Below are 11577 nucleotides of genomic sequence, written 5' to 3'. Positions count from 1 at the left end.
TAAAATATCTCTAATAGAGTACTTGATGCAGCGTTTCTTTGAAGGTATTGAGTCAGTTCATTAATTCAATGACTTAACTATCTACGGTCTTGTATTTATCAATGCGATTCATTTTTGAGATAGAACGCAGTTACTTAGAACAGAACCAATACCGGTAGTTTCTGTACAATACTGATGTGAGTTACAATCATTTTGGTTCATACGAGCTATCAATTAAAAAAAATTTCTGAATGTTTTTTTTTTTCAAATATCATATATAACTTTTCGCAATGTTTACCAAATGTTTCCTAATAGTTAATACCCTCATGAACAACCAATGAAAGCATATCATTGATTAAATATTGCATCGCTAATTAATGTTGTATTGGATTACATGTACTTTGGAGTCTTGGTGGAAACATGCAAAGTGACAGTGTATCGTCGGCTCATTTTATATCATGAAAGTGCACCGCAAATGCTGACGTAGTATATATAATAGCTATACATGCAATTTGATGCTCATTGACTGGACGTGAACGTTACAAAGAAGTCTCCGGTGTCTGTAAATCGAGTTCTCCACTTGGTTTGCGTCAGCATATGAGGACGAACCCGATGTTAAAAACGAACATGGATAAAATATCAAAGAAATACATTGTTGGTTTCAATTTAAAATCGCTTTATTGCAGGTTATAATAAAACATATAAAAAAAGTAAAGGTGAAGCCACAAGATCGATCAGATGAAAGGCACTGTATACACATCAAATGGAGTTTCCTAGAAACGTTGAATTTAACCCGGGGCCGAAATCCCAGCAATCTCACGTCTCCGAGACTTGGATAGCTGCAGATTTATTTTTCCACATCAGAATATCGATTTTAAAAGCAGCATATCGGTATTCCAAGGAACTTATTTGAGATAATTGCAGTTAGAAACGTCAAAGGAAAAATCATGCAGATATACGTATTTAAAGATAATGAAATTGACTTGAGCGTGCAAGAAACAATATAAATCGCGTGCATGTAGAAACTTGCAAAAAGGGTTTTCAGTTACGCATATCTTGTCTGGTATTCTACGGGAGATATCGTTGGTTTCTTTTGCTAGGAAAAAAATATGTATTAAAAAAAAAATGGCGCCAGTTTCTGACACTTTAATGGCGACCATGGCCTGTTCTTTCAGTAGATGGCGTGTGGTCCAGCATGTCCTTAAAGGACAAGGAGTTTTGACGGAATTGTCCCTTTGGCCATATTGTACCCTGTCAGGACTTGATCGAACAGGTCGCATTGTTGGAACATGGCTGTAAAAGAGTAATAAAGTTTAGTCAGCATTAATTGGGAAATAATTCAAGAGAAACAACACTCATTTAATCATGACGTCCTTATGATCAACATTTGCATAATTTAATATATCTATTATATAAATACAATTTCTCAAAACAACAAATATGTATATAGTGCAACTTCCACCTATACCGAACTGTTAAATCCGTATACTCGTGTGATCCGAAGATGGAAAAAGGATTTTGTGCTATCTTACTCGCCTGTGTACAAACAATATGAGAACTGTCTATTGATTTATATATATTTTGGATATTGAGTATATAAGTTGTACTGTCATAAGTGAGAATGATCAGATAAAATTGCAGGTATGTATTCAAGCGAGTTGTAAAACTGCTTGATCCGATTTTTGGTTACTCGAGAGATTTTCTTATGTAAACTAGCTGTAAAAATGATAAACTTTTCCAAAATGAGAGGAGCATTGACACAAAATATTGTTTCGCTTATGTAGAGAAATCCCAGATGAAGCCATATTCATATCTATACGAGTTGTGTTTTAATTAAAAAAAAACAACCCTAATGAATTATTAACTTGGCTTTGGTTAAACGTGAGGTGATGTTACTTCGAAGTACCTGCATGCTTTTTCGCATCTACAGTCGTTCTATTGGGTTATTTATGTTTATACATGAATAACATTATAAAACTATAAATATATAGCTGCAGTATTTCTGCAAACACAAAATGATTGTGCACTATAACGTATAATGTAAAAAAAATTGCGCTGTGAGAATAACGTTCACACCAGATGTAAAAATACGTTTTGCAAATTACATAATTTACAAATGTTTGTTTATTTCTCTTAGAGTTTGTACGTGTTAGACAAATCTGAACCTTGGGCGTGTCGACAGAACGCCACAGAAATTCATGAATACTTATACAGCCACTGTGTAAGAATGTGTTCAAAGCAATCCCGCAAATTGTACCACTGTGGTTTTGATGGGGTGGGGGGTGTTGTTGCAAAGACATTATTCTGCAGTGTCTACTTTTTCTGTTGAAGAACTTTGTGCGATTTATTGGGTCCCATTAATGATCAAATGTCTTTGTTCGAACAATTTTGTATAAAGAAGCTTTCTTGTAAATATTGGCATTTCTGCTGCAGAGGATCTTCAGGGAAATATTAATTTTTTTTTAGATCATACCCATTCTATTGTCGGTTTTTATATCATCATCTCTTTGACCTTCATTTGATCAATTCAGAACCCCATACCCATGTTTTGTGCCAACTTTTTATGAAAATTGGTCATATGTATCCGAAGAAAAAAGGCTAAATCACTTCAACTTTACACACGAACAACGGGTGAAAAGAGAATCTCACTTATATCCATAGGGTTGATAAAAAACTTTCTAAAATGTATCATATATAATCTATGTTCATTGACAGGTGCATAGAATTACGATGTGCGCACACGAGAGTCTACGTGTTCGAGTGATGATTCTAGATGGCTCTGCGTTGTCTCTGACCAGCTTGGGTTTTTGCTAATCAGGATAAAAGTCAAGTGTGTCCAATAGAAAAATCTCTGTCTAGGAAATCAATCGAACACGCTGACGTTAACTGAATTTCTTATAATAAAATCTTCTATTCAATCCTTTGCAATGTTTATAAATGCACCATATCATTTTTCGTGTGTGTTTAACAAATGACATATATAGATATACAGGTGTTAACAAAAGAAATACTAGTATACGTGCATTAAATTGTCTTCATAAATCAGTGATTGTTACATCAAATACAGGGTAACAGTCCACGGTGATCGATAAGTGATGAATTTAACCGGCGAATGGTAAAACCAACTAAATCAAATGTGATTGCAATAGAATTGTCTCCATCCTGTAGAGCTGGCGGAAACTTCCGTGTGAACGGTCAATACTGAGTGCATCAGTCACGGACTGACTGTGATACATACAGTACCGAACACGGCCTCCACAGGAGGGCCTACACGGCCAGTGGGGGTGTTTAGGCATGCTTACAGTGATATTGAATGAATTCTGATTACAACACCTGACTATTTCCTCCTGGACATGGTTTGCTGGCAAGAACATAACCAGACACAATCAACATCTACTGATATCGACATCTACTGATATCGACATCTACTGATATCGACACAGACCAATTACAGAGAAGTCAAACCGAAAGAGTCATTGATTAGACAATATATGTCAGTGTGACCTACTTACCGTGGAGGAGGGTGACGGCTCATCTGTCGGGTCATTGTCGCCCACTGTAAAACAGCATCACAATACAGTATATTTTGTGATTCTCTCAATGTTGAGTTTTTATTAATGATACATATCAAATAAAAATTTAAAGAATATGATACATATCAAATCAAACTTATCAAAAAACTATTCGAATGTGTTGTAAAAAACGAATGCAAAAAATATTTATGGTTTATGAAACAATTGGTTTTTATTTCATTTGAAAATGATATCTCAACAAACGTACACATGCATGTAAAATGTATATACATTGCAAAAGTCAACTTCATAGTGCTTTCGCGCCAAAGCCCAAATACATGTATATACATTTTTGTAAGTTTAAAAATAAGTGTTATAGATCTGTAGCAAACAGTCTTAAGCATGTCAGCTTCCGAGAACTGTTTTACAATCTAATTACCGAGGCTTCAAATTACACGTATAGACTACATATATATCTACAATCCGTATTATCGAAGTTTAAAAATAGAAATAGAGATCGGCACACCAGACAGTTAAGGCTTCGACTTACATTGATCGGCCTTCTATCCGGACCATTGCCATTTCATTGTAAATATAAAATTCAGACTGTTCCGGACTACAGAGGTTTTACTGTATTAATACAACAATCCGGACTACATGAGGTTTTACTGTATTAATACAATCCGGACTACATGAGGTTTTACTGTATTAATACAATCCGGACTACAGAGGTTTTACTGTTTTAATAAAACAATCCGGACTACAGAGGTTGTACTGTATTAATACAACAATCCGGACTACATGAGGTTGTACTGTATTAATACAACAATCCGGACTACAGAGGTTTTACTGTATTAATACAACAATCCGGACTACAGAGGGTTTACTGTATAGATCTAAAATCTGGATAATAGAGGTAATACTGTAGTTTACAATCCAAATAAGTGCATAGAGACGTTTTACCGAATAAATGAAAATTCCGGAAAACGATGGTTAATTGTAAGTATTTTAAAAATCTGAATATCTAGTTTTTTCTGTATAAACCTTATTCCGAAACATTGCGTTTTTACTGCACAAATCTTAATCTTAGAAACTGCAGGTTACACTGTATATATACACAGTCCTGACAATATCGTGGACTTAGTGTATTATTCTACAATCCGGACTACCGAGAGTGGTACAGTAAGCTCTGGCACGATAAAGGCCCTCACTGGAATATCCTCATTGAGACGTTAAGCAACGCATTCGATCATTCAGTGAAGAGCTACCATGCAATGTAAATTTCATGGTCGATTCAGTAACAGCTCTGTCATTTGCAAGGCATCAAATTGTGCTACATGTATATTCAGCTACATGTGTTCGATTTTCTTCGTGCATGAGTCCTAATCGGGCGCGTTTTTACCGTTATGGCTGAGACGTCCATGTTTATAAAGTGCTCTAAATTAGCAGGACTTAATTTCCATAACTTATCGTCATTAGTATTCATATATGCAGTACCATTGATTACAAGCATAGTCCTGTCTTTTGGGGGGCTGCGATGAGCAATCGTTACGGCATTTAAACTCTGACATATTTACGGATTACGTTGAAAATGGCCCCTAATTGTCCGGAAATTTCCCTCTTTTCCGACAGATAAGAAATATCCAACATCCATATGGATCGCAAATCACCCAATATCTGTACCGAGTCTGTGGATGGTGCATATTGTTGACGCCATTATCGTATCATCTCGCACACACCCCGGCATCAGAGACGCGGGGAACTCAAACGCACGTGCTGAATTTGTATACCCGTACCGTGCCGCAACACCGGAATCTGAATCCACCCCACTTCGCCTACTACTAATGTTTCTTTTAGTTATTCATTCATTAAAACGTAATGCCAATATTTATCTGAACTTTCCTCGGTTTTTTTTATTGTCTTCACATTATTAAGGGTTTTTACAAGTTGAATACATATAAATGATTTTTTAAAGGTCTTGGTGCATAGTAACCATGGTGTTTTTCTTATTAATTTTTTTTTAATGAAGTATATCATAAAGCGATGACGGGTGCTTGACGCAGTGAAACTCTGGTGAAGTAGCAGAAGAACCCAGATGAGACTCCGTTCTTGAGATCAATAATTGGAAAGCAGTAATTCATGAATTATTTAAGGATATCTTCATTTTGATGAGAACTATTGATCAACGCATTAGAAATGATCTATTGTTCTATGAGCAAAACAACGTGTGTGTATGCAATTTTACTTATATCTTTTTTTTTATCTTGTTTCCCTACTTTTATCGATGAAATACCTAGTTTGAATTGTGGGCCGTTTACACAAGGTGTTTATATAGGCCACCAAATGTCACCACTTCTCTATTGTAGATACTCGTCAACTGAGAGAGTAACATTTGTATTGGTTCTTTCATCATTAGATCTACGGTAGATACATCATTTTTATCAAATTCGTTGGTTGAACGTATCTAAAAACTTGAACAATGGCACAGTAATAGAAAACAAATTTGATACTAGACATATAACATTCTGCATTTAATTTTTGCGAGGATCAGTCAGTTGGGTCCCATAACTTATTTACAATTGTGGCCAAAACAATATATATTCGTTCTAATTTTCTGCGAAATCTCAGAGAAAAGTGAAAACCCATCAACACTGACAATGAATTTTCAACCAAAGAAAAATGATAGCACAATGGAGGATATTTTTCTTACAATAGCATTTTCCAAACTCTATAGCAAATTACTGTTATCTGTAAAAAAAATATATATATAAAATAAAATTTAACAACCACAAAACTTAACCCAAAGGATGCCTTCGCTTGTACTTACCGATGAAGGAGTAGATGACGCTGACGACGACGGCGACGAAGAGCGTGACGCCGACGGTGATGAAGATGATGTTGAGGATCTTCTTCAGGACGCGGTATTCGTTGGGGTCGTTCAGGAGTTCCTCAGACTCGTGTCCCTTCATGCGATTGTCCTGTAAACACAGGTAGATCCGCTTCCAGATACTTTTGGGTTTTTTCTGGTGGATGGTCATATTAGCGTTTTCGGGATCGGTCAGGGAGATCTCGATCTCGCGCCCGACCATAGTAACGGAGGAGGCGTCCATGGCCATGTTTCGCCGGTTTCCACGGGACCTGTCAGCTAAACCACTTATCTGAGGATCATCGACGAAGGCAGCATCCGCACCCTCCGCCATTCGCATTTGCGGATTATCAACACCGCGCTTGGTCCTTGGGGATTTAGGCAAATTTGTACTATTGTCCGGAGTATCCAAGACTATGAATCGATTATGAACATATCTCACATTATTGTTCAAAATGTTCCGCTGCGGGGAGACTGGGCTGGCGCGCTTTGGTGAGGCACTCACTGCCCCGAGTCTGTCGTCAGACCTGCCTGTGATTCTCAAAGAGTCTTCTGTCACATCTCGTCTCTCCCTCTGTCGTTTGCTTTTGTGATCGTCGCGCGGATGTTCGCGCGCCTTTTTATCTACTACAGCAGACGACAGCTCTATGGCGTTGTCGCCATCCTCTGGCACAGGGCGCGTTCGGCTTGCACTCTGTTTTCCATTCATATCCAAGTCATTACTCGATCTCTCGGTGTTGGGCTCAATAATTACAAACCCTTCAGCGACTCCATTCACACTAACGTTTTCACACACCTGAAAAATCCAAAACAATTCCGTCTAATGAACATTGTAGTCTCACCTCAGGTTCAGAGCCAGTGAAGGCGAAATCCATATACATCAACACCATAGCTCAAAACAGCTTGCAACCAATACACAATAAAAGCGTAATTACTGGAGATTTTTAATTCATCAAACCTTCCCAAGGGGCAGTCTCGTCTAGAGATTTTTTTTAAAATTACGACATACAATAACGCTTTCTGAGAGCATATTTTAAGATAGAATTTTAAATAAAACCCTTAATGATAGTTTTCTTTGAATAATTGACAGTGTTTCCCATGCAGGCACTGCAACTTAATACAAAGTGACAGCAATTTGCTATGTCATCTTCTCCTAGAAAAGTTACATTACACTAACAAACAGGCAAAATGCGGTGCATTGTCACGATTACAGAAAAGTTACAGTATCCGGTTTTTTAAATATGAAAGGAAATATTACGCAGGTACACCTGTATTATGCATTTTCCAATCATGCATGTCACTGCATAATCAAACCTTCGGTTAAGCAGAAAAGGCTTGATAATAATGACATAATAATGATGATGATGATGGTGATGATGATGATGATGATGATGAAACAAGCAAAAAATTGTCGATTATCATACCTGTTGAACAAGTATCCGTCAATCTAAATGCACACGGTGGAAACAGAGCTAACGATGTCGAGCAGCTGTTGCATGAACTATGTGTGTAGGTTTAATTAGCGGAGAAATGTCATTTTTACTATGCCTGTAACGTTCGATACAAAGCCCCTCGCCATTAACTTTGGGGTGTAATCGTTTAGATCCGCCCCCGCACGCACTATTACGCTTTCCTCCTGCATGACAATTTCCAAAAAATAATTGTATTACAGAAATTATCCATAAGATTACTGGGACCAGCATCCGTCCTTACTGAAGCCCCAGCTTGCCAAAAACAAGACAATTGTTGTTTACATAAGTAGTAATGATATTCAGTTTTTATAAATGTATTTACGAATATCAATATCTAAAGGGCTGGTTTAATACAACATTGGTAGCTAAATAGGTACAGCCAACATTTGACAAACAAATTAACTTCATTATATTAATTTAATAATTCCATACTGTATGGCAACAACAACTTAATGTGTATTGTCGTAATTACGGACACTTCCGAGACAGTGCGCAGATTCAATTGGTCGTCCTCTGGTCACGTGGGTTTGTGTTCTCTAAATCGTCGAAATAAGAGTCCAATACTTCCATTATACAGGAGTATGTTAAATTGTTACAATGTTTCTAGATGTCTAACGACCTTGGAAAATAATGGAATATAAATTACCATATTGTTACCCGAGAGAAGAATCGTGAATTCTAACTCTATAGTGTTGCAACAAAAGTCGACAAGATCGGATTGACTGGGGAAAAAAAAGCAACAATCGACATCATCCTTTTTAACTGCTAAATATTTCATGGAGTAAAGTTGTAATATTATTGATTTTGGTTGGTGTAATTCGAGATTCCGCCGTGGCATTGTTCGTCACTAGGTGGCGAGGTGTCAGCAGCTTGATACATTCTATAATGACCGCCATTTGTAATCTTACCAACTCCCTCTAGACATCTCCGTTCATATACAAGTTGTCTGGTCTTCTATATATTAGGATTATATATATTCTTATATTGCAATAATGAATTGAAATTCGATGGTGATAAATGTCGAACTATGCTAAGATTTATTTTGCATTTGCGTGTAAACTGGCATTTAGCAAAATCTCGTATATCATTATTTGATACTAGTAATTGAGATCTCGTAAGCCGGCGAGTTTAGGGCGAATTGATTCAACAGCTATAGAGAAACATCCATTGACGAAAAAGTAATAGGTACGTCATAATCAGTGTCACACCATCATCGCCAGTTGATCGCAAACCACTGTCATCAGCACCTACCATTACCACCTTCATCATAATTAATCAGTTCTTTGCGAAAGTCATCAATGATGGGTAAGCTGTCCTCGTTGAAATGTTTTTCTGTTGATGAATATAACGAAGACAAAATTGCTAATAATAAACGCATGGACGGCGCAGCCGGATATACTAAGTACATTGTGGGATGCCAACATGTACATGAAGTCAGATTCACTTTAGTAATGAAGTTAAACGTATAAAGTTAAAAGTGACCACGCGTTTCAAGATGAACATAATTTTAAAGCTATACACGCTATAATTTGCGTCAATTTTGAATAAAGGGGAAAATGTATGTGTTTGATTACTAATAAAAGTTACCTTTATTCTGTTAATTATAATGCTCAATTCGATCACGTAACAAATATATCAAATATTAAACAATAAAAAATATTTATTTTCCTGCCAGGAAAGTAATGCCTCCTCGTGAATATCAATATATCACGTGATATCGACAGCTAAATTTAGCCTATCATACCAAAACTGGTGAAGGGTCAACATCTTCATAAGTGTGATAGTTTCACAAAGGAAAGGATATTTTCAGTAAAGCATAAATTTGTCAGATATACGAGTAAAAACAAAAGAAAAAAATACAAGCCTGTGAGTAGATATGAATACTTCCTTTAAAAAAATGACGTAGACCTGTGTTTTTCCCCTATGTGCTATTTATAGATCCTATAAGTGTTAATGCAGAAGTAAGGGTATCGTAAATGGCAAGCGTATTTTACTCATTATACATGTATGTATTTCAAATTAACAACTGTTAAGCATATTAAAAATCAAGTTGGATATTTAATTAGGCAAACAATAACGACCACCTAGTTCTCCGCGGACATGCGCAATGAGGTCGGTTTGCTCTTCCTTCATCAATATTCATGAAAAAGGTATATTTTCCTGGCAGGAAAATAAACAATTAAAAATCTATATCTTTGTAACGAGATGGAATTCACCCTTGTAATTTACAGATTAAGGATAACTTTTATAAGTAGACAAACACATGCGTTTTCACTGTCATTCAAAATTGACGCAAATTATAGCGTGTATAGCTTTAATGTTCCGAAATGTAAAAACGATAGTAATAAAGGAGATAATGGGATCGTTACTAACAACTAAATTGAATACTGTCAAGCCGCAAACCAACACAAAGTGTTTTGAATCCCAAGGTGACGAAGATCAGCAAGAGATATTCGTTTCTGTTTGAATTAGAACTTCTTGCATTAAAAATCAACACTCTTTGCTGATTTTGACAATACCAATCGTCATCAGTCTATACCTGAAAGACATTAGCTCTAAAGCTTTAACAGCAAGTAGCATCGGGGGGGGGGGGGGGGGGGCTCCCCCTCCACTTTTTTTACGCAGCAAAGATTTTTCTTAAATTTACATACAAAAAATTGAATTCATAGTATTACATGTACTTTGTTTTGTGCCAATTGGTTTTATTTCATCTAGATAACTTGGATTGCAAATTAATAGAGGTTGCATCACTTGCTGTATAATGCTGCATTTGAATCAGAATTATTGCTGGAAGGACACATCTTGTTGTGGACTTTGAATGAATTAGGTGGTAGACTATTGAATTTTCATGAGGACTCGACATTTTCGCTTTTATTACTATATGTACCAATAAATTCAAGATTCACGACAGGACTGCCTCAGCCCCCCACTTACAGGGTCGCCCTGCTGGTGTGTACTATCGCATGCATTTACGAAGCGGCAAGAACATACCTGCTTGATTCTTTGCCAGGTGAGCTAAAAAGAGCAAAAAACCATATTCCAACTAAGAGAGCGCTCGTACTTACTGTTTCATCTGGCCTCAGCCTATTTTCTTCGTCCATTCCCACCAAATATTATCAAATCACAAATTTCACATGAAAGTTAGCTCCTCAAATGAGCGATCAAAGCGTTAAATGTACCTCGAAATTCTCAACTTAAATTCAAGATACATGTATTGCAAAACAGAAAATATAATTATTCAACAAGAATTCTTTTACTACCCAAGCTAGATAAGTTTGGCCTTATAACTAACATTTGACGAAATCTTATACCGGTATCATGTGCATTCTTCTAAAATCGATAAAGAAAACAAACATTTTCATCCTCAATAGGTAATTTATAAACTTACTAGTAGTTTGTTTGTCGCCCCGTAGCCATTTTACTCGGTCTCTTGTTGGTCTTCAGTGGCCCGTGTAAGGAAAACACAAACCAAAGAGGACCCGATTTTCCTCTGAAAGCTAAATCTTTGGGGACATTTAAATGGAAGTGTCTACATATTTCAATATGTGATACCGGGGACGGATCCATCAGGGGTGGGGTGTCTTGAAAACCACGGCGAACTCTACACACCCAACTGTGTCTTGAAAATTGTACATTAAAAAAATATCATGAAACACGAAATTGCGCGCAAAATTGATTTTTTAAACTATTTTTTCTCTTAAAATCTAACAGATATTGGTGCGTGTAAAATTGAGATATGATTTATATT

General features: G+C 36.5%; 1 protein-coding gene and 1 long non-coding RNA gene across 5 annotated transcripts; one reads left to right on the top strand and one right to left on the bottom strand.

Moving 5' to 3' along the window:
* Positions 1 to 638: 638 nt before the first annotated feature.
* On the bottom strand, positions 639 to 11360 carry LOC128179918 (uncharacterized). 4 transcript variants are annotated; one of them, XM_052847611.1, is made up of 5 exons: positions 10895 to 11082; positions 6319 to 7153; positions 3492 to 3535; positions 3313 to 3340; positions 639 to 1272 (listed from the first exon to the last, which is right to left on the bottom strand). In XM_052847611.1, the coding sequence occupies exons 1-4, from the start codon at positions 10928 to 10930 to the stop codon at positions 3317 to 3319; spliced, it is 939 nt and encodes a 312-aa protein (XP_052703571.1). In that variant the 5' UTR covers positions 10931 to 11082; the 3' UTR covers positions 639 to 1272; positions 3313 to 3316. The 4 variants fall into 4 exon arrangements, with proteins under 4 accessions (XP_052703571.1, XP_052703579.1, XP_052703562.1 ...); XM_052847619.1 differs by lacking the exons at positions 3313 to 3340; positions 10895 to 11082 and adding an exon at positions 11218 to 11360; XM_052847602.1 differs by lacking the exon at positions 3313 to 3340 and having other exon boundaries at positions 10895 to 11073.
* On the top strand, positions 3542 to 5309 carry LOC128179954 (uncharacterized). The gene is made up of 3 exons (XR_008243169.1): positions 3542 to 4153; positions 4189 to 4259; positions 4298 to 5309. It is a non-coding gene; the product is annotated as an uncharacterized LOC128179954 (long non-coding RNA).
* Positions 11361 to 11577: the final 217 nt, after the last annotated feature.

The sequence above is a fragment of the Crassostrea angulata genome, chromosome 1, assembly GCF_025612915.1.
Source record: "Crassostrea angulata isolate pt1a10 chromosome 1, ASM2561291v2, whole genome shotgun sequence".
NCBI lineage: Eukaryota > Metazoa > Mollusca > Bivalvia > Ostreida > Ostreidae > Magallana > Magallana angulata.
The sequence above is the reverse complement of the archived record's forward strand: the minus strand, read 5'-3'. Positions and strand labels throughout refer to the sequence as shown.

Coding starts and splice junctions, on each gene's coding strand:
- LOC128179918 (XM_052847602.1), bottom strand. CDS start 10,930: ATGGACGAAGAAAATAGGCTGAGGCCAGATGAAACA. Junction 7,154..10,894: donor GGCTGAGGCCAGATGAAACA/GTAAGTACGAGC, acceptor TGGATTTTTCAG/GTGTGTGAAAACGTTAGTGT. Junction 1,273..3,491: donor AGCCGTCACCCTCCTCCACG/GTAAGTAGGTCA, acceptor ACTCTTTTACAG/CCATGTTCCAACAATGCGAC.